Below are 24,963 nucleotides of genomic sequence, written 5' to 3'. Positions count from 1 at the left end.
CATATGTGGCGGCGCGTGAACAATTTTATAGGGTAGACAACAAGACAACCAAAGATATGGTGTTATATAACATTTATTTAAAAACAAGATCATCATAAAAAAAGTAAATTACATAAAATAACTATATTTGAATATAATTTAAATCGATTCTCCTATTTTGTTTTGTCGCGAATACATCTATTACATTGTTGATAAACGTTGGATCTTTTGGTAATTCACCTAACATTTTTTTTTTAATAGCTAAAGTAGACAAAGATGAAAGCCTATCATTTGTCATTGAATTTCTTAAAAAGGATTTGATACGTTTTAAAGTACTCATGGATCTTTCACTTGAGGCTGTTGTTGCAGGAATAGTTAATACTTGATACTTAGTACTTTTTGTACTTCTTGAAGCTCATCTAAAATAATGTTTATAATTAAAATTATAATTTATTTTAAAAATTATTAAAAATATTTAAGAAATGTTTTAGGTTCTTACTTTTAAATATAAAATTAATAAATTCCAAAGGAGCGAAATATTTCAATGGATCTGCATATATTATGTAAAGCTCATTTTTTAGACGATCTTTATCAAAAATATCTGGATAGTATTTAAAAAGTTGTCTTAATTTTTCTTCTGGAAAATGAACTTTATATGATGCAAACATTTTTCATTTATTATTTCAACAAACTCTAGTTTTTCAAAATCTTTAAATCTAATATTTATTTGAACAATTAATGAATCAATAATTTCATACGTAAGTCCACGTAAATTAGATCCTTCCTCATTTGTATACTTTAAATCTGTGTTTAATTCAACGGAACATTTTATGATATCGTGTATGGAAGTTTCATTTCTCAAATCTTTTATCCGTGAAGTAAGACTTTTAATTTCGTTAACACAATATTTAATATCAGTAGTTGATTTATTTTGTAGAATACAAAATTTGTGATCAGTAAATATAAATATTTTACAGAAAAGTACCAATAAGTAAACAAATTTTCGATTGTTCATAATACTCAATATACCAGATGCAGTACAAACAGAATTGGAATTCCAGCCAGGGTCATCAACTACATGAGATACGGCATTTTTTAGTTCATTGAAATGAGTTTTTATAGTTAAAGCAGCTCTTGAATGATAATTCCAACGTGTATTGCATTGATTTGGTAATTTAAATCCTTGCTCTCTTAATAAAGAACTTCTTTTAGAAGATCTACTAAAAAATGTGTGGAACATAGTAAGGTTTGCTATAAATAATTTAACATCTTTTATTGATTTTGCGCCGTGAAGTAGAACTAAATTCAATTGATGAGCGTAACAATGTATAAAAATAGCCATTGGATAAATATTTTGTATAATTGACTGAACCCCATTTTTTTCACCAGCCATAACAGAAGTACCATCATATGTTTGACACACAACTTTTTTACCAATATTCCACTTTGAAAGTTCATTTAGAATTACTTCGGATAAACCAGCCGCAGTCTTATTTTTAGAAACATCAAAAAATCCTATAAGTCTTTCTTCGATCTTATTGTCCAGAATATAACGAAAAATTAAACTCATTTGAGATTGGCATGATACATCTGTAGTTTCATCGGCTTGTATTGATATAAAATTTGTAATTTTCAGTTCTTTTAAAATATGAGAATTTAATACCGTAGTTACGCAATGGATCAAGTCATTTTGTATGTCGTGTGAAGTTCCTTTAAAAACAGAATTTGTGCAAAAGTGTTCTCTTATAAATTGCTCTTCCTTAGCAAGTAAATCTAAAATTTCACAATAATTTCCTTTATTTAAAGAACCTTCATTCTCGCGATGTCCGCGGAATGCCAATTCTTGTTTCCCTAAAAAACAAACTACATCGATTAAACGAGTTAATATCTTTCTGTTTATGTCCACTTGTTTATTATGATTAATTGCAGTTAACCGACGACTCTCAGATATTGAATGTTCAATCCTATTTTTACCCAGCATATGAAAACTTTCCTTGTTAGTCAGATTTTTTTTTGAAATTTGGTGTTTTTTAGCTTTACGAACTAAATTTTTAATATTAGGAATGCCATTTATACTCCACTCATTCTCTCCTCTGAACAAGACATATATGTAACAGAATAATTTATTTCTTTCAACGCTTCCTGCTAACCAGTTAAATTTTGAATACCAAGACAATTGAAATTTTCTTAAAGTTTTTGCTTCTTTATATTCTAATGATAAATGTGGCGTTGGTCTCTTACCTTTTAAATTGCATTTTTCTTCATACGAAAAAGAACCAAGACCTTTATTTAAAATAATATCAATAATATCTGACATATTAAGTTTTAAATGTATATCACTTCATTAAGAAAAAATAATAAACATTAAACACGTGCCATTAATCATTAATCACTGTTGGAATGCCATTAAATTATAAAAATATTACGTTGAGACATGTCTCTTCCATACATATAATTTTGGTAATACCCCACTACGTTCCCCGTTTATCATATCATACGCCCGTTATCAATAGTGAGACACAATTCAATATGTCTCGACCGATTTGACGGCGACGACGTAGCGATTACGGTATAGATAAGATATAAATAAAATTATACTTATTAATAATATATATTTAGTCACACTCGTTACTCACACAGACACACTATAGAAACAAATCAGTGTAAATAACATTTTATTTATAAAATTATGAAGAAATAAAAGACTTATATAATTTATTAGCATATAATAAACAACTTATTTTTAAAATTAGAATATTTGATATTTTTGGGTAGACAATGTTTCATTGTCTACCCTAACGCGCCGCCACTGCATATAATATTAACAAATTTTTATCATACGTTTAAGTAGTATAAGTTTTTTTTTTTTTGGTCAAATCTATCTGTTACATTCTGTATAAATGACAAAATTTAAATTTACAAAAATCGTGGGCAACCTTTTGTAGTTTTAACTTGCATATCTTGAAGTTTTTTATTCATAGTAGGCATAGAAAAATGTATATAAATTGCTTCAAGAGCATTGAATACGTTTTTACTGTACTATAACCACAAAATATGTAAATAGCTGTACATTATTGGAAATTATTAAATATATAACCCAACTATAGATATTACTAATAAGAGGATTTCAGCACCGTTGACTCCAAAAACCGCACACTTATGATAAAATACAGGACAAAACCGCCCAATTTTGGTAGGTTAAAACCGCACACATTTAATAGGTTAAAACACTTAAAACCGCATAATTTTAAAAATTATCGTATCCAAAAAACGCATAGTTATGATTTCGACTCCAAAAAAGTCGATAAACAAAAACGCATATGTATAATTAATTATTTATTCTCATTATTCTCATATTTCATCAAAAAAAAAAAAAATTAATTCAAAAATTAAAAATATTAATTTAAAAAGAATTTAAAACTAGGTTTGATTGGCTGAAACCGACTGCCGACATTATTTAAAAACTTTATACGATCTCCGTCACGTAAAAATTCTTATTATTTAGATTTACGCTATAAGTAGCCGGCAGTAGGTACATACAGACTAATACGTATTACGTTTACAATATTATATTACACTATTCATACTATACATGCATTACAAATCATAATATTGTAGGCCAAATCCTCACCGTCGACCCAGAGGTAAGTCGACTGATTCGGCTACACTTAATAAAATAATAAAAAAATATAATAAAAAATATCCGAATCACGGTAACCTACCCACACTCATATATGTGCACAAGGCACCGCAAACACAAACCAAAAGGGGCAGGGTACTCCTTATACTCGAATATATCGAATATAAAAATATAAAATATAAATAAAAACAATTGATAATATACGTAAAATGACGGGCCCAACATCACCGCCGTACTATTGCAGTAAATAATAAAATAAGGTATATCACAATAATATTTGGGCGCCCACTAACACATATATAACATAAAAATATAAAAATTCAACGCCGTAACGGCAATAATACAAAATAATAATAACAGCGTTGTTTACATACAGTGGCTACCGGCTGATATCATCTTCGTACTCGCCACCGATCCGGGTATTGTTGATGATATGATAATAAAAATATGTGATACCTGAATATCAATTCTCGCGCACTTTTGTCGCTATAGATAACCTTGCGACGTGGCAACTTATGGATGCACGAACGGGAGTCACGCAACAAGGCGGCTTACCGGTCCATAAAGCGCCCCATACACGGTCAGTTTTGAATGACAATCAATGTGATTGACAGTCAAGTATGATCATTGACTGACGATTGATAACAACTATATACGGTCAATCAAAACTGACAGTCTTCAGTCATTCGGTTATTTTATTTTATAAGTCAACACAATTGTCAGTATTGAAAGTCTGGTGTATCGTGTAGTTGTTTTTCTTGAAAAAAATTCATTTTAAATTGAAAATTAAAATTTGCATGAATAAAAAATGAATGAAGAAGGTATTATTGGAATTGCTATTTACCTAGCGTGTGATAAAACGAAAAAAACGAAAAAAAAAAAAAATTTTGGATGAAAGAATGGCTCGAAAAAAGGAACACATTTTCCCGTCATAATCTTCTAGACGAACTTCGACTATCTTCTCCATCTGACTATAGAAATTATCTTCGCATGGACAACACGACATTTTCGGAGTTATTAAATATGATTACACCAATGATAGAAAAACAGTATACTTGTATGAGAGAACCAATTTCTCCGGCCCAGCATTTATCATGTACGCTACGATACCTGGCTACCGGCGTTAATTTTGAAGAACTTAAGTTCATTACCGCAATCGCTCCCCAAACAATTGGAAAAATTATCATAGAAACATGTGAGGCTATAATAACTGTACTAAAAAATAATATAAAGGTAAGTAAATTTATTTATTTTTAATTCATTAAAAAAATGTTTACAATTTGTTTAAATAGTTAAAAAATAATAAAAGTAATACATCTTAATTTGTATATTGAGTGTCGTTAAGAAGTTCACTGAAACTATTTTAAGCTGTCGTGTTTGAAACGTGTGGGGTCTCCCATGTATGACCAGACAGTGATGAATTTGAATTTGAAGATATATAAACAGGCGCAGGTTGAATAAATGTAGATGGTGTTGAAGAGCGTGATCATACACAAGAATGATTAATTTTTACTGAGTTTCTATGAAGAGTTTTTAAGCGACCTTCAAACAGGATATCGTTAATTGCTTTTTGAGCAAACAGTTGTTGGTCTGGTTCAAGTTTTCCTAGTTCAATTGCCCACGATTTTGCTACAATGTCGTTATCGGATGTAGATTGTTGTAGGCGGCTGCATGCTAATTCTAGTAAATCATTCTTTCTCTTTTCTTCAGAATTTTCCATTTTTTTCTTCTTTTTTTGTGGTTCGTGTGAAGTTGTTTGAAGAGTTTCAAGGGAGCCTGTTTCGAACATATTATATTCCTATAAATAAAATAACATAAATAATTAATTGATACTTTTTATCGATTTCAGATACCTGCATGAGAAGAAGAATGGAAAATTATTTCTAATAACTTTGAATCAAAATGGAATTTTAATCATTGTTTGGGGGCGATCGATGGCAAATACATAGAGATAATAAGACCTCAAGAATCTGGTTCGTATTATTTCAATTACAAAAAAACGTTCAGTATTGTTTTAATGGCAATTGCAAATGCCAACTATGAATTCATTATGGTGGATATTGGTTTCAATGGACGAGTTTCAGACGCAGGTGTATTTTCAAATACTTTGTTTTACAAAAATTTTAAGGAAAATAAATTAAAGATTCCGGAACCAGATTACCTACCAGGAATAAGTGACAAATTTCCATATGTTTTTGTAGCGGATGATGCATTTCCGAGTATAAATAAAAATTATATGTAACGACCGACGGCGATATCTGATACTGATAATATAATATTAATAATTAGCCGCGGTATCGTTGTATATATGTTACCGGCAAAGTGTTGAATATAGGCATTCTATAAATATCCTAGGCATTCTATAGAATTTCTTGAACTATTTTGCAATGTATTAAATTTGAGTGTTTTTTTATATTATGGCTAGAAAATCTATACATTTCCTAGGATTTCTATAGAACGCCAATACTACGTTAGGTATTATATTAAATCAAAATATTTTTATTATTATTTATTTTAATTATTTATTGCAGCATATAATTGATGCATGACATTTCGAACTACATAAAATATTATTTTTTAGATTGACATTTTGTTTTGCATGTGCATTTTATAAACCTTTTCTACTTCCTGTAGACTGTTGAGTTGCAATGTGCGTAAAGCAAATGTATTTTCTCTTGGAACTTCTTCAATCGTTATTACATTTTGTAATTAATGATTTTTGATTTTTTTTTTTAACTACAATAAGAACAACTTATAAGAAACCTTTTACTAAATTTCAAGTTTTTTTGGGTGCCAAAAATAATTTTATCAACATTTCAAAAAAAAAAAACACTTATAAAAATCGAAAATTTAAATTGTTTATAAATAGTTCAAAAAAGCCAAAATATTTTGAAAATGTAACCGTGTATAGATAACGCTTATATATACTTTTCCTACTTAAGGTTAAGTAATGTATAGAATACCTAGTTATTGTATTATATTTTATACTTTTCCTGGTCATATTTGGCATTCTAAAGAATACCTAGGATTTCTGTATAATACCGGATTCAACACATTGCCGATAACATATTTATGATAATATAATAGCTGTGTATAAATACATTAAAAATTGACAAATTCTTACTGTGAAAGTAATTATTTTTATAACGAAAATATATAATTAAAATTCGTAAAAAATGTGTACATTTATCAATTAAATGAAGGCATACAAAGTATTGCCAACTGGAAAATTTAAATAAGCAACTAAGACTATAAAGGAAGTGTTAAATTTGAATGCAATGACAGGAACCACTGTAAACGAAAAACCATTATAAACGGAGATGATTTGTCAGTCTAGGATAATTAGAATATATTATATTATTACCCAATATATTTAAATTGTAATATGTCGTTATTTTACGCGATTTCGTAAAAGAATAAATTTCATACCTCATTATTGAGGTAATATTGATAAATCTCAGTCTAACAAATATAGGTGAACATCATTGAAGGTAATATGTTATACTTCTGTATAAAAAGGTGGTGCGAGGTCACTTTACATTGGATTATTATAGCCCCCCTAAAAATTCAATCAAATGTCCACTAAACAAATTTTGGACAGTTAATAATATAATCTTTTGATCAATATTTTTTATTAATTAATTATGTTTACTATTATTAATAATAAAAAATTTACAGTCAGCTAGGGCTGGGCAGTATCTTAGATACTAGAATTTAAGATACGTATCTGAGACACATTTGTGTATCTTGTATCTTGTATCTTGTATCGTGAATTTAAATACTTTATTAACTTGTATGTGTATTATATAGTTATATCCACAAGTAATTGAACATTTATCTGATATCAGGTAGCGGTCTTATCACAGTGTATCTATCAACTACTTTATTTACGATATTTCACTATTTTTTATAGGTATTACATAGGCGCAAATAGCGTTTGAGATTTGGGGGGGGGCTGAAGCCCTAGCTACTGAATGAAGCATTGATACGGGTAATTAAAACCTAAAAATTTTTTTAGTACAACATATAGATATATCGTATACTGCTTACTTAATTACAATATTGATAGAAAATAAAACTTACTGAACATTTTTTTTAAATGTGCTATTTCATCAAGTTATAATAGTTGTCAAAATAATATTTATAATATATAATATGTATTATACATTTATACACCACATAACTTTTAGGAAAACAATAGGAATTATTACTATAAGTATGGCCTTAGAGCAACAAGTAATAACAAAATAATATAATTATAGAACACATTTTTATTTAAAAAAATGTACCTAATACATTTTTAGAGCTGTATTATTCGGTTGGATTTAGCAAATGTATTTAATATTATTTCAGTATCTACTATAATATCTTTTTCGATATTCAATATTGCTAAATTACTAAATCAGCCATGAGTCATGTTAGCTCGGACATATGTGTTGATCTTTCTCATAGTTGAAAAGGACCTTTCACAAGTGGCCGAGCTCACTGGTAATGTTATTGCCACTTGTATAATTTTAAATAAATTAGGAAATACTTCTTCATTTAAATGTTTTTTGATATTTTCAAAATTAAATTCTTTCATCATGTTTTTCATTACATTAATTTCACATTTCAAGTTTGAAGAATTGATATCAAAAGTATCCTGTACACAAATATACAAACAAAAACAAAATAGTTTAAAAAAAGTATAGTATAGCCCGTATAATAGGCGTATAAAATGTGACGTATAATAGCCAAATGGTATATCAATATGAGCTGCAACAAAAGACTCCGTAATAAGAATGCTTATTATTCTTAGTTCTTGGTAGGTATAATGGTTTATGGCTACAAGTCTACAATGTACAATAATAATAAAAATAATACCACGAAAATAAAATTTGTTCATTTACGAATTACATAATCTTAAAAATACGAACACGAATTTTGTATCATAAACTATAATAATACTGATAAAGCTTAAAATATAATTAGGAAATGTTTGGGGGGCTTAGCCCCTAAAGCCCCCCCATTTGCGCCTATGAGGTATTAATGTATTATTATGCTGTTTCAGTTTCAGTTTTAAACTATTATTATTCATTTTTATATATTTTAATACCTTTGTATTTTATTTGTATTTATTTTTATATTTGTATGTAATGCATTGAATTAAATAAATACTTAATAAAATTAACAATTAAATATTTAATTATACTAGTATTTATTGATAAAAGAATCTTTTAAGGGCCCCCCCTTACGGTCTAAGTCTGCGCACGCCTATGGTTGTATTTTACATAATTATGTCAGGCGCAGAGACGGGTATATGTAGATTTGAAGACACTCTTTCAAATGATATGGAAGTTTGTCAAAATAGAAGTTCAAACAGAAATCTAGGAGCTTGTCAACAAGGGATAGACGTTAGAGACTATTTTTCTGAATATTTCATTAACTCGAGTTCAGTACCTTTTCAATATCGCTTTAATGCTTTATATAGCACTTTTTTAAATTGTATGTGAAAATATACCAATAATAATTAATATTCATTATTTTAATTTCATATTACTTTGATGTTGTAGTAATTTTAATAACAGTTAAATGGTAAAAAAAAGTATATAAATAAGCTTATTAATTTTAAATACAATTTATTTTTAAAAATAATAATTAAGAATCTATTTTAAAATATTGTTATGTTTAAACTATTTATATATTTTAAGCTAATACGTAATATTAAAATATAATATAATATCTGTATTCTATGCTTTTCTAAATTGCAATATTATATATTTATATTAAAATTAAAATTAAATTATTTTTTATTGTGTATTTTGAAAAATGTCTATTCAAGAATGTATATATAATATATACATATTTGTATTTTCTATACTATATTTTTAATAGTTAACATAAAATGTCATAGAATAGAGTGTGTAAATTATAATTTATAATATAAATTATATTATAAATATCAATATGTATTTATAAGTACTTGAACTCGAGCATTATGCATTCCTTATAAGTAGGGAACGGATTTAAATGCTCTAAAAAACAAGAAAAATGCCTTAAAAAAATCCGATTTAATGCTTTAAAAAAATGCCCTTAAATACAATAAAACTAAAAATCAAATAATCTAATAAAAATCAATTATCTTCTTGTCCATCTTCTTCTTCATTCTTCTTCCCTAAAAAAATAAAAAATTAATAGGTATACAATTTGTTTCATAGCACTATATAATTAGGTGCTGCTTAATATTCTCGAACAGAAATCTTCGACGGTTATCGGCCAGTGTTGTTTTGTATCTCGAGAAACTTCGTTCCACGTCAACTGACGTCATAGGTGCAAACTTCAAATGAGCCATGTCATCAGCAGTTAGTTCTTCAGGTATTGTATTATTTCGAGATATTGCTTTTCCTTCCAAAATATTTGAAATATGTTTCATTGTTTTGAATCCCGAATTTTTTTTAATTACAACTTCTAGTTTTTTTTTAATGGATTTTCCGATACTACTGTTGTCTGTTCCGATTTCATTTTGTACTTGAGCAATAATATTAATTGCGTCAGCCAACGATAATCCAGATGTTTCCAATGTAGTAATGTATTTTGCTAAATTTCCATAATATGCTTTGATAAATGTCAAGTTTAGTTCCAAATTATTATCATTTAACAGTTTTTGTGCATTCTCAATTGCTACAGCATCTTCTTTATCAAACCCCATCACAACAGATTTAATCAATTGATAATTTTCACAATAGTATATGGCTGCCGATAACCATGTACCCCACCTAGTTAGTATTGGTTGAGGGGGCATTGGTATCCCTGGCGCCATTTCTTTGAATTTTAATACTCGAGATGGGCATTTCAAAAAAATCTTTTTTACGTTCGAAATAAAAGCATCAATTTCGGGAAATTGTTTACGTATTTCTTCAGCTACTCTGTGTAGGGAATGTGCCAAACATGTAACGTGTTCCATTTTTGAGTAAAACGCTTTGATATTTTTTCCTGCCTTCACCTTATGGTGCTGCATCATTGAGAAATAGTAGTACATTATCGTGTTTAATAGCCTCTGGCCACAACAAGCTCATAGATTTATCAAATAATTTAGCTATTGTACTATTATTTGATTTTTCTAAAACTTCGCAATTAAATAAAAAAGTTTTACCGGGACATTCAATTTCTAAAGTGCCGATTATGACATTGGCGACATATCGGCCATCTACGTCTGTAGTCTCATCTATACTCACCCACAATTTTTTATTCTCCAAGTAAGTTCTAATAAAATTAATTGTATGATTGTAAGTATTGCCTACATAGTTCTTTCGAATTGTGGATTCGTCTGGAATATGTTGGCTAGTATACTTTGAAAGGAAATTGCGGAAATTTTCATTTTTCAGTTTAAAAAGAGGAATGTTAGCAGATACCATTGCGGTACAAAGATCTGTAGTAAATGCATTATTTTTTGGAATGGTATTAAATAATGTCTGAACAACTGCGCTTTTTCTATTTTTTTGAATTTCTAGTGCACGTAAATGTTTATCTCTACTCACATGTTGTGTCACAGTAAATTTTTTTTCGGCTGCCACTCTGACCTCACAAATCTTACAAAATAGAACGCTTCCATCGGTAGAAAAAATGTCTTCCCCATATTGTTGAACGTAGGACCGCAAACGAGAAACATCTGAAGGTTTGGCCTTAGGCATTTTCAAAAACTTCGTGGAATAAACAAAACTAAACTAAATACATCTGCGAAAATCACTCGAAAACGTTTTACGACGAGGCTATACGCGATACTAAACGATAAAGTAACGACTCAACTCAACAGTGCAATACAAAATTACAATTTAGATAAATAGCTTATCTTATTTTTACCTTAATGCGGGTAATAATCTGTTGTAACTTGTGTGATGTATGTATTTTGTGTCTACACGTGTCAACAATAATTTCGTAATTTCGTAACATAATAAATATTTAGGTATTTTTATTATTTTAGAATGAATGTTGAAAAAATGACTTAAAAACCATAAAAATGCACTAAAAATGTCAAAAAATGCTCTAAAAATGTAATAAAGTATTAAAAACGCAAAAAAATGCAAAATAAAAGTTACATTTTTTAATTCCTTGGTGTATGAAATGAACTTTGTGCTTGGAAAGAAATGTTTTCGGACATTCAGAAAAAAATGCAATTTGCATTTAAATCCGTTCCCTACTTATAAGTTATATCGACGGCTAACAGGCAAACAGCCATATCCGCCATAAACACAACTTTTCAGGAGAACGAAAAAACATATTTTTCGTTCTGAATATTATTTTCAATAGTATACCTTAAGTTACGTGGATGAAATTTAAGTGGACAATAAAGCAATGTAATTGCGATACATCGATGAACTTAAACTTACAAACAATCAATTGGTTCGAAAGTTATTAATAAAATGGCGGTTACATCTACTTTTTATACTACCTGGATTTTGGTGGATTTGTTTTTGGTGCTTACTTCTTTTTTTACAAATTAATTTATGGTCGATTCTTCTTTTTTGTTGATGTAATAATAATTTTATAAAAAAACGTACTTAAATAATCGTAGGTACCAATAAACATTAAACACGTGAAAAAAAATATAGTTTCTGAAAAGAAAACGATTTTCTATTTATATAACTTGAATAAAATATTTATACATAAACATATTTTTTTAATACTTGATGCATGATTATGTATTATTATTATCACGTTATATAAATATTAATTTAACTTGATATAATATTATAAACACAAATTAAAAATATACCTAATGAAATATTATAACATTTTGTAAACTAATAAAAATCTTAATTTTTTACTTGGGAAAGAAACATTTACAATCTCAAAATTTCTGATGGCTTAGTTCTAGCATTTCGTATGACTGTTGACCACTCACTAGGAGCCCAAAATGTTCTTTTTTTGACAAAGTGTTCTATTGTAGCATGAAATGAGTCAACGGGCGTGTAAGTATGCCCTGGTTGGAGAAACGTAATTTTTAAATCATTTACATATTTGGAAAATTTAAGAAAGTAGACAAGCATTGCTATCATGGCTCGGTTTTTGTTTTGTCTCGTACATGAGTCACAGTTTAGAGACAAACTTGAATATACTTCACGGTGATCTATACTACATAAATAGTGGTATATACCAGATACAATCTCGTTACAACCTCTCTGTCCATCACTCCCACCCCAAATATAAGCGAATGCGTTTCTCGTACCTGACTCGTAAATAGTAGAATTGTAAAAGCTATATTTTCAGCTATAATACAAATTCATGTTATCACCGTGTGGTGTGTTTAAAACTTTTTGCAGGTCAAAACTTAAGCAAAGAAAGTTACTTCCAACTACTTTTGATGCTTGGTCAAGAAGAAAAGATTTTTTGCATTCATTTTTTCTTTAATATGTGCATCGTACAAAGCTTTTTGCTTTTCCGTGAGATCGTCTATGTTACCAACTTTATGCATAACATACACTTATCTTTTTTGGGGAGATGGAATTCGATGTTATATTTGGTTGTCCATACAAATCGGAAAACACGTTCACTCACCTTAGTAACACCTAAATTAGTACAATTATCTTGATAGACGAAGTAAAGTCTTTTAATGTTAACGAAATTTGCTGGTAAATACTTTTTAGTTGTCGAAGTTCTACAACAGTGCGATTGAACCGCGGAAAGTTTTTGAATAAGCTTATCTATATTCCTTAGATCTTCATCAGTTGTCTTATTTTTAGGCGTTTTATTTTTTCGTTGATCTTCTCCAGCCATTTCAACTGGTGATTGCTTTTTAACATCATTGTTCGACATCTTTTGTGAAATATCTTACGTTTTTAATAAATACTGCTGACATACTTGTTGTTCTTCGGATTGAAAAGATAAATAATGGACTTTTGTGGTTTTTTTCTACTATTAACAACTGTACTACGCTTTACATCGATTGTTTTGATACAATTTAGCAAAAAATCTCTCTGTCGCGTTTTATTTTCAAAATTCTAATATTCTTTAAATATGGCTTCACGTGCTTCTTCCGTTAGCTTCATTGAACAATTAGTACGACACCCTTTCTTACAAGGGTCAGGTTTCACGTATTTTCCATCTCCTCTTAGTTTTTGTTTTGTCTTCAACATACAATTATTTATTTGTATTTTCTGTCGCTTTAACCCTGCTTTTCCAACAACATCGATCTCGTCAATAGAATCCTGGTCACTAGTAGATGTTTCTAATATAATATTATTATCTTCATAAGCTTCACTATTAACGTCTGATTCGTTGTCGGTATGACGTTTTGTAAAGTAAAAAGCTCTCTTGAGCATCCTGGCTCATCTATATTAATTTCAAAACTTCGAACCGACTTAGCACGATTAGATGAAACCCAATCGTTTGTGTCCCTACTAATATCTAAATAAATAGTTTCATCAACTGTATGTATACTTGCTTTTGGTACATACAATTTTTCAGTGTTAAAATCTTTTGAATTCATTATTGTTTTAAAAACAGAGTTGTTCAATGCATTTATTTCTGTTTCACTTTTATTGCAAGCGATTTCAACCAATCTGCCACTACGTGAAGTTATTATGAAAATTCTAGAAACATCAATTGGAACCTTAATTAAAGAAAAACTTGGAAACCACCAAATTTTCAAGAGTTATAAGATATATTGTAACAATGATCATCAAAATATAATTTTTGATTTACAATTCAGAGAAAATGAGTGACCTTTCTAGGTAAGAATAAATAATAAAAAGAACGTTCTACTGTGTGGAGTGTATAATGTAATCATTGAGTACCTAGGTTATTTTAATGGATGTGTTCAATTAAAATTCAACAATAAACAATATTGTGCCTATAAAATAAAAAACGATTCTGAGCGGATGCTCAGAGGTGACGCTTTGGGTCTATCACCCAATGTGGTATTATTTTAAATGAATATAATATTATTACTGTTAGGGATTTAATTTTCTACTGGCTACGGTAGGTTGAATTGACGTAAACAAAATTTTAATCGCATATTACAGAATATAAAACTTATAATCTGTGTGTTCCGAAACTCATTAACTAATCTAGCTGATTGCTTAGCGGATTGATTGGAGTTTAAGAACACCTTTTTGGGGCATTGCGTTATAACAAATTGGCTAATACGTTTAACCGCTATCAACCACTAATGATGTTATCATAATATCAATTATCAATTATATTCAAACAAGATTGTCGATTGTTATAAAATAACTAACAAAATACAAAATATTAATTGAATAAAATTTTAATTGAAAATTGTGAATTAAATCTTCAAAACATATCTCATTTGATATTTTTTTTAAATCATCTTCAAGAAATGAATACTTGTTTGGATAAGAAAAAAATGTTATTGTTAAATCAACTTAAAAATATTAAAGTCCGTATTACTAACTTCATGTTAATTACAAGTTTGTACAATGACTTAGACTTTAAAAGTCATTTTAGACTTCAGGAATTCAGTTGAGGTAAACATTTTTAATATTAAAATAATAATTCATTTTTTGTTATTTATTTTCTTTAATTTTTTTTTGTCATAGGTGTTGATGTGTAAAGTAAAACCATTTTATATTTCAGTTGATAAAATAGGAAGACCTAAGGTTGATTTTAATAAAGCAACATTAATAACCATATGGTATATGAGTAATACTGAGACGGTTCCTAATTAACACAGATCTTCCTATTTATTATGTATTTTTAATTTATAAGCTGTGATATGCTATTATTTGATGGTAATCAAGTTGTACATTTTTACAGCCAAGTTGGGGATCGTTTTGTTATAAATAGGGGTCTATCTTGCCGTACAATTCATAAATATATTCGGGCTATTTCAAAACGTATAGATTATTTCATCATATGGCCAAGAGTAAGTTTTGAAACAGGTAGCTAATATTCATTTAAATGACTGAAAGTGTAAAATTATTTATTTGTTTATACAGAACCATACTTCTTACAAATTACATTATAAAATACATAAGTCTAAAACATTAGTTTAATGGATATGTATTTATAAATATAATCCTATTTAATAAAAAGTATCAAGTATATTTATGAAGTATAAGTTATTTTATCATACCTAGAAACCGTACAAAATTTCAAAAACTTAAGAATTAATTATATGCCCAATACTGTTGGGTGTATTGATGGCTGTCACAAAAGGATACATTCTGCAAAGGATGAGAGAAGTGACTACACGAATCGTAAGATGTTTCAGTCAATTGTGCTTTTGGTAAAGATGATTTAGGTTATTTGTAATGCTTTTGTTTTTATTTTACGATGAAAGATATATTTTTTTATGTTTAAGCTGTATGTAATGCTCAATTAGAGTTAACGTACATATTTTCTGGCTGGCCTGAGAGCTCACACGACGCAAGAGTATTTAAAAATTCCTCATTAGGAAACACACTTTTGAATAATCCACATCAAATAATTTCTAAAGAGCTTAACATACTTGGAAATTCTGCTTTCCCATTACTTAATAACCTTATGGTATTGTACCCGTGTTGTTATCGAACAGGCATTTGGTTTATTACTGGGACGTTTCCGAAGACTTAAGTAATTCGGTTCACTATATTAATTGTATATTCTAAATGTTAATAAGATAGCAAACAGTCACATAATTTTAGGTCTCTAGAAGCTAAATCAATTGAAATTATGAGTCTTACTATGACTGCAGCTTGTGTTTTACACAATTTGACTTTAAAAAATAATGACATAATGGAAATAAAAGATAGTAATCAATACTTTTTGAATGAAGTAATCAGAAAAAATGTTGATAATTCAACAGCAGCCATTCAAAGACAAGAAATTTATAAAAGAAATAACCTAACTTCTTGGTAATTTTTGATATTAAAATAACTTGACTTTTTCCATCTATGTACAAGTTATAACTGTTACATTAAATTATGCAATGTTTTCTTTATATTTTGTTTTAGATTTTACTAAAGTTAAGCATCTACATACTGGTGAAATACATTACATGTGAAATATTTATGATAAATAATTAAGTAATAGCTCATCAAATTATAAAACAAGGAACAGATTTATAAATAATTAAAGTGAAAATATCCATTAAATAATATGTTAAAATAACAAAGTCAAGTGTAATAACAAAAATCAAAACAATAAAATAAATAGTATAGACCTCTAAACAAAACTTGTTTTTTTTTTTTATAAAAAATGAAAAGTTAAAATATTCATTAAGCATAATAACAAAACAATTACTTAATGTTTATATAATATGTTAAAATAAAGTAACTATAAAATAAATGATCACTGTTGAACTTGTAAATAAAAAAAAAACATATTTATTATAATTTTTCCAGTTTTGATTTTTCTATTGAAATAAGTGTTTCCATGTAATTTTCCAATTTTTTTTTGGAACGGATCTCTGGACTTGCGGTCTTCTTTGAATTCTTCAAATAAAACATCTTAAAAAATTTTTTCTTCTTTTTAGGCATAATACTAGTTAATTCATCGTTTTCTTCATCATTCAGTTTTGATATTATGGTGGCTTCCTCATGTTGATTATCATTTCTAGTCTTTTTACAATTAGTTAAACTGCTTTTGTTCAGAGTAATTTTTTTTTGATGTTATGGAGTCTTTCTTTCCAAAATATTCTTTCATTTTACTATAATACTCCCAATTAATGCAACCTTCTCCAGGTTTATTAGCCTTTTGAAGATTGTCTTTAAATATTAACATTAAGTTTTTGAATTTGGTATGCAGCCTGGCCCAAAAATATCAATACCACTCTTACGTAATCTTTCTAATATTTTTTCCCAAATCTTAAAATTCTTTTTATTTCCATTGAAATCTTATTCAAGATCACTTCTATTTTCAATAAGAAGGTGTATAGCTCTAGAATTCCACGTTTTTATAGATGTATTAAGCCAAGTATAAATTACATTATTAACAAGTTCATACCAGTTGAAGATTGGGTGGAATTGGTGGATGTGTTTTTGGACGCTTGCTTTGTGTCTTTAAATGTTATATCATAATTCATGGCCCTAAACAGTTCAAATATTAAATAATTAGTATTATTTGAGTAAAATGAAATAACATGTAGATAATTAAAATGTATTTCAAACAAGATTGTGAAAATCGGTTTTTAAAAAATATAAAGTGTTTATTAAAGCATATAAATATACCAAATAGATTATGTGTACCATTCAGGAATTTCAATAGATATTACATCATTTTCTTTTAGCACTACACCATCACTCGCTAATACTGATTCTATACTTGACTGTATAATATTGTCATCAAGATCTAAAAAAAAAATATAGATAAATTATTATGAGAGTTTACTGAAATAATATATTATACCATAATAAAATGAAAATACTAACTATGATCAAATGATGTATAAATTGTATTTATGTCTAAGTACTTTATGTAAGTACAATCATGATGAATAAAATGAACTTCCATATTTTCACTTTCCATTTTAACGCAGTCGACTATCGAGTACTTCAGTGCTCGTAACTCGATTATCATATAAATGTGAAATACTGAAATATCTTGCAAATCACAAACATCTTGAATAACTGAAATACTGTAAATGATCATTTACAGTATTTTATAACTGTTATTCTGTCTTCACTCTTCAATCTTGTGCACGATTAAAGATATTATTATATTTATTATATCTTTAATCGTGGTCTTGTGCTAGTTGTGCATGATAAATTAAATATGGTGGTCTTGTGTCAATATCGATAATTATTATTGATAAATTATATATATAATTAGAATTTGGCGTGTAGTTTTTATCAAATCCATCTAGCTTTTTGTTTGTTAAGTCGGATAATTACGGATTCCTGATAAAGCAATCCACTTAATTACCTCCCCCGCCGGATTGAAGAAACGCTGAAATTAGGAACACTAAATTCTAGCGGCTGACCAATCTGCTGAGTTACGGAACACATTGAATATTAATATCATTATCATTATATTATTATTGTTATTATCACCATATAATTTTTAAATAATAACCAACATTAAAATTAATTTATGATAAAATAATGGCGAAAAGTTTCATGTCTCAATGAATAATAATTTTTGTTTAAAATTTAAAAATCCAATCTCATCAAAATTTATACTTGACATGTAGATAAGAAAATCATTGTGCATAATACTATTGTGATTTGCTTAAATAGGAAAATTATATTGCATTTTAATTCTCAAGTCTTAGCAATTAAAATTTAAAATTTTACGTTATCTAGACGAATATAATAACGCTGACCGTCAATCGATATTTATTTTTGTAGACACGCCGATTCCGTAATAATCTATTATCTTAAATCATCTTTTTTAAGATAATATCTTAAAATATAATATTATTGTAACAATAGTATTTTGCGCGCGTACTTATAAATAAACCATCTGTTTTTTTATCACTATATTGGGACTAATCGTTAATTAAAACTGATGTTGAAACGAACGTATCCGCCAATTTGGTTTATACGTCCATTGTTATTATTCAGAAATGGCTGATACGTCCATAAAATGATGCATACATCTAATTTATTTTATACCTGTTAATTAAATTGTCAAAAAGGCGGATACAGCGTTAAGAAAATATGGATACTGCTAAAAAAAATATTTAAATAACCTTGGGATGGTTGTTGCTACCTGTGGCGGCTCGAAGGAGGTAAATTTGAATCACGTGATTCACAGAAATGTTATGGGTGGGTGGGTGTCCTATGGTTGGAAAAGGTAACTTGAAGTATTTTTAAAGGTTTGTAGTTTGCAATTAAATTAGATTTCAATGTTCAGTTGTATATTATTATTGTATGTGTACTCAGTGTAGTCGTACAGTAACAAAAACCCAGGAATTGAACATAAACAATATTCTATTTATTAATTTAAAGAAATTATCGATGAAAGACGTTAGTTATAATAGTAGGTTATTATTATATAAAATAGTTGTTACTAGGATGTTATCTAATATGGGTAATAATATTTATGTCATACGTATATTATACGGGTATTGGGAACGTATGGTTATTTATAAATAGTCTGAATATTTTTATAAATAAAATGATATCTGCTTGATATTTTGATAGTCCACTTCGTGTTCATTGGCGGATCAGAAAATACGAGTGAATGTGTTTGATTCTTATTTAGTTATTTGTTCAATGTCTACCGGCAGGCACTAGGCTAGGCAGCGTGATTTATGAATCGTAATCCGCAGAACTGTACTTGTTAATTCTTTTAAGACTTTAAGTTCATCATTTTACCCACGTTACCCATATTATACTTTTACATTTTAAAATAATATATGCTATGGATGAAACAAAATGTGCGTGTGGTAAGATTAAGACATTAATGAACTTGACAAACTGGAACAGGCATTTAAAGGCTTGTAAATTGAAAAACCTTAAAAAAAGCGCTGGAAAAACGCAAAATATCAAATCTTTTTTTTCATCACATTTAAGTAAGTACCTATTATACTTCTATTTACACAATTTTACTCTGTTTTTAACTGAAATATTGGTAAGTATTACATGTTAAAAATTACAGAAATATTATGAAACCTAATTTACAGGGATTTTCAACATATATTATTTTTTATTGTCTTTATGACTTATTAGTAGGGTAGAGGACTTTTAGCATTTGAATATTTGTTTAACACAGTAGCACAGTCACAAAAATAGCAGAGTATGAAAAAATACCTCTCATGTTTTCACAAAGCTAGTTTTTATTTTGTATATAAATGCATATTTTACTTTTTTATTATAAGGCATATTTTACACTTAAATATGCACTTTTATATTTTTCTATTAAACCAATTAAACTATTAACTTAAATAAATTTTTTCCACAGAGAAATTTTTATATATATTATATTTTTATATATTTGTTATATACTATGGTTTTTGACTGTAAAATAAAGATATTTTAGAAAAAAAAAAAAATTTAAGTGCTTGCATCAAATGTAGAATGTATCTCAATAAATGATTCTACTCAGTGTGCTGGTAAGTAATATTTAAATTGTCGATTAATTTATATTCGTTTATTTTATATTTTTTATGCTTTGTAGCTTTGCAGTTTTGTACTAAATTACTATTGTTTTATTTAAGGAGGATCTACATATATAGAAGTCAACAAATATGCAAATGATCTAGCTTTGATTCCTCAATATGTGTCAAGTTCATTATTAAGTTATCTTGTTGACTTAGGACCTTGTCAGCCATTACCCAATGAATTAATTGGTAATACATTTCCTGTTAAGACAGACTCTATGGGTAGAAGCCGTTCTTTCCACGAATCATATTATTATATTAAAGAAACTGTAAATCAATTACCAACAAAAAGATTATGGCTTTCCTACTCTCCTTCTTCTGACCGAATATATTGTTATTCTTGTAAGTTATTTGGATTTACTAAAGCCAAAAAATCAGTCATGGCCAATGGATCAAATGATTGGACAAACCTCAATAGAAATACAAAAAATCATGAATGCAGCACTGAACATTTGGAATCCGAAATTAGTCGGGGATTGTACCAAAAAAATTATAGAATTGATTTGCATATAATGGAAAATGCAAATAGAAATGTTGCTGAGAATTGAGAAGTTCTTCGTGTCATCATTAAAATTATAATATTTACTTCACGACAGAATATAGTCCTTAGAGGACATGATGAAAACTTAACTTCAAACAATAGAGGTAATTTTTTAGAATTAGTAGAGCTTCTTAGTCATCATAATGCTGTTTTAAAAATACACTTAGATAAATTAAAAAATTAAATAGACTTACTTTTTTATCACAATTAAGTCAAACTAAAATTCTTAAAATTTTGGGAGAATTAGTAAGATGCTCAATTTTAACTAGAATTAAAAAAGCTGGATTGTTATCAGTCATTATTGATACAACCACTGATGTCGCAAATATTAAACAGTTTTCATTTATTATAAGATTTGTTAATATACATGGAGCTATTGAAGAAAGGCTTGTAGCATTAGAGGCTGCAGCTGATGGGACTGGAAAAGGATTGTATGAAAAGTTTTGTGAAATAACAGAGAAACATAACATTGATTGGAAGAAAAACTTATGTGCGCAGGTTTACGATGGTGCTGCTGCAATGCAAGGAACTTATTCAGGGTTACGTACATTTATTCAATGCGAAAACTCAAAGGCAACTTATGTATGGTGCTTTGCATACTTATTCAATTTAGTTGTGGTTGATACCTGTAACTCTTGTAGTGACACAAAAAATTTTTTTGGTCACTTGCAATCAGTGATTGAATTCATGAGGGCTAGAAAAAGAACTGCTGTGTTTATTGAACGTCAACATGATTTATATCCAGATGAACGGATTTGTCGTATTAAAAGTTTTTCAAATACGAGATGGACATCTCATGATCGTGTAATTAATGTTGTATACAAACGATTTAAAGCATTATTAAAATCACTAAATATTATGGAATCATTCAATGATAGAGTAACGTCTTCAAATGCTAGTATATTTAAAAATATTTGTTCAACATTTAGTTTTGTTTTAACATTAATTTTTATGAAAAAAGTTTTTTCGGTCACCACACCACTATCCAACTATTTACAGTCAAAATCACTGGACTTTATTGAGGCATTAAGACTTGTAAATAACGCAAAAGAAAATTTACTATTAATGCGCTCTGACATCATATATGAACAAATTATAAATGAAACCAAACAATTTTGTGAAGAACATGATCTGCCTGAAAAAGACTTTAAAACTATTAGATCGAAAAAACGGAAGAGGCAAATTGATGAAGATGAAAATACAAAAGAAGTAAATTTAAATTCACCATTTGAAAAATATAGAATAAACACATATTTTATGGCTTTGGATAAAATAACAACATCATTTATATCACGATTCAGTGGGGCTCAAAATATTTTAAACGACTTAGCTTTACTGTCACCTGAGCGTCTTATTGAATTTGGAAAAGATCCTGAGCAAGAGTTACCAAACAATTGCTTTAATTATGTTGCAGAATGGATAGATGGTATATCATTAGAAAATTTAAAAAATGAATACAAAGTGTTTAGTACTAGTGTAGTATCTTTGCATGATGGAAATAAATTTCCGGCCAATCTTCACAACACATGCATTATTGTTGTTTCATCAGAATTAAACCCAGAAACCTTACAAACCAGTGAATCGGAAATTGACCATGATGAAAGCGAATCAATATGTTTCAATAATACTATTACTGTATCCAGTATTTTACATGTTTTAACAAGTTTTGATTTAGTATCTGCATTCCCAAACTTATATCTGGCTTACAAGGCATTAGGAACAGTCCAGCATCTTCAGCATCAGCCGAACGAAGCTTTTCTAAGGTATATTAATTTTAAAATATTTATATTAATGTTTATTGCAAATTGTAATAACTGTAAACTATGAGTAAAGATTATTTATGATTGATGACACACTATTTGATTTATATCTAGGTAAAATTAGTAAAAACGAGACTACGCTCAACAATGGGTGAAGAACGACTTGAAAATCTCATTCTTTTAAGTTGTGAAAAGGATATAGATATAAATATTGAAGAAGCTATAAACAGATTTGGTTGTTCTTCGGATTTACTAAAATCACACCTTATGTTTAAATAAATAGTAATTTCATAATTTAGTTGAGTTATTTACTTTATTTTATTATTCCAAATGCCATTATTTAGATAAAAAAAAAAAAATTATATTAAAATTTAGTGATGTAAGTATGACCAAAAATGAATTGTCTTAAAATTTTCAAAAACTAGGTACAGTGCATATAAAATGTATTAATTGAATTTTTGTTATAGAAAAAAATACATTTAGATAATATGTATATTGATTTGTCATGCAGATCCTATAAGTATAATTTGTTTAGGGATCTAGAGAGCTTCCATGATTTACTGTATATACCAATATTATACCAATATTAAATAACCATTACTTTACCACTAACAACTTATCAATTCACTATTTGGAGAGCAGTGAAAAAATTTTAGGGTGGGTGGTGTAAAAATTATTAAATGCGAGTCAAGAAAAAAAAAGTTCAAGCCGCCACTAGTTGCTACTATTAGTTTTCCACAGGCACTTTTCTTTTTCAATTTTATGAATTAATAAATCAATGTCAATCATATTAAAAACGTTAACTTTAACTCTTTAAAAAATAATTGCGAAAAACGGAACCGCGTGTTGTAACCGCTGTAGTGTGTGGCGTATCAATGAAAATAGTATGTTTCAATAGCAAGCGACAAAAACGCAAAACCGTAATACACAGCGGTAGCACGCTATAGTTTGGCGCACTCTATTACATGGAGTGCGTTATCGGTTTCGGTAAATAAATTATTTCCCAGAACTCTAGTAACATTTAAAAATCCTAAACAGATTGGTTCTATACATTTATTTTATTTTTATTCGCTGTATTCTCTCAAACTACTCTCTAAATCATATAAATTGCTATTTTTAAAATTTAAAATTATTGTCGGACTTGGTGTTGTTTTTTCTGTTGCACAGTTGAAACATTGTCGTTTTTCAACGGCGGATGGCACACTTTACAAAAAACTAGTGACTATATAACTCACGTTGCATCTCGCGACCTCGCGTCTATGAGTTTGATATCTGTTACGCCGGTGTCTTCTATGAAAACATTTTGAAGAAGTGTTAACCGCTCTTTATATATATTTGTACAACACAGTTTAGTGGCTATAGCTTTTGACAAAATTTAAGAAAAATATTTGAGTTTATATCTATACAATTTTTATATGAAGCTATATGCCTGTATCTATGTATGCCATTGCAATTAAAACAGAAATTGAATCAAATAGACAAGTATTGTGAATCAGGTAACGTTTTTTTTTCATTGTTATGGGTGTAGTCTTATTTCCGTTGACTAAAAAATTATTTTTGGATGAACGTGTTGGTCTATTTGAAACAATTTTTTCAATTTCTGGTATCGATCCATATATTTTGTTTGTCTTCATTTTTTTTTAGCCTTCGTGCTTTTGACTGGAAATATTATTTCTTCGGATCCTTTTTTACGCAAATTTTCAATTTCATCTAGAGAATTCGTAGATATTTTAGATTCTTCACTTAAACTTGTTCCATCGTCATCTGATAATGTATAATCTGATTTTTGATTACCAATTACAACATTTTCATCGCTCAAAGTACAATTTTTTGTTTTTTTTTATAATTTTTAACAATATCTGTTGAATTTGCCAAATAAATATTTTCACAAGTCATATTTAGTCTAATTGTGGTGTTATATCATTGTACTGTAAAATTATATTTATAGGTTTGTAGAATATAATAAACAGAATTACAAAAACAATTTTATCTAAATACTTTGAAAATACTATTAAGTACT

General features: G+C 28.2%; 1 protein-coding gene and 2 pseudogenes across 1 annotated transcript; 1 reads left to right on the top strand and 2 right to left on the bottom strand.

Annotated features, from left to right (window-relative positions):
* Nucleotides 1-368: 368 nt before the first annotated feature.
* LOC113557583 (zinc finger MYM-type protein 1-like) lies at nt 369-2,415 on the bottom strand. The gene is made up of 3 exons (XM_026963155.1): nt 2,406-2,415; nt 965-2,262; nt 369-398 (listed from the first exon to the last, which is right to left on the bottom strand). The coding sequence occupies exons 1-3, from the start codon at nt 2,413-2,415 to the stop codon at nt 369-371; spliced, it is 1,338 nt and encodes a 445-aa protein (XP_026818956.1).
* A 12,599-nt stretch (nt 2,416-15,014) lies between these two features.
* LOC113559018 lies at nt 15,015-16,456 on the top strand (annotated as a pseudogene).
* Nucleotides 16,457-16,926: 470 nt separating this feature from the next.
* On the bottom strand, nt 16,927-18,187 carry LOC113557582 (annotated as a pseudogene).
* Nucleotides 18,188-24,963: the final 6,776 nt, after the last annotated feature.

This window comes from Rhopalosiphum maidis, chromosome 3 (genome assembly GCF_003676215.2).
Source record: "Rhopalosiphum maidis isolate BTI-1 chromosome 3, ASM367621v3, whole genome shotgun sequence".
NCBI lineage: Eukaryota > Metazoa > Arthropoda > Insecta > Hemiptera > Aphididae > Rhopalosiphum > Rhopalosiphum maidis.
Note: the sequence above shows the minus strand (reverse complement) of the source record. Positions and strands in the feature narration are given on the sequence as shown.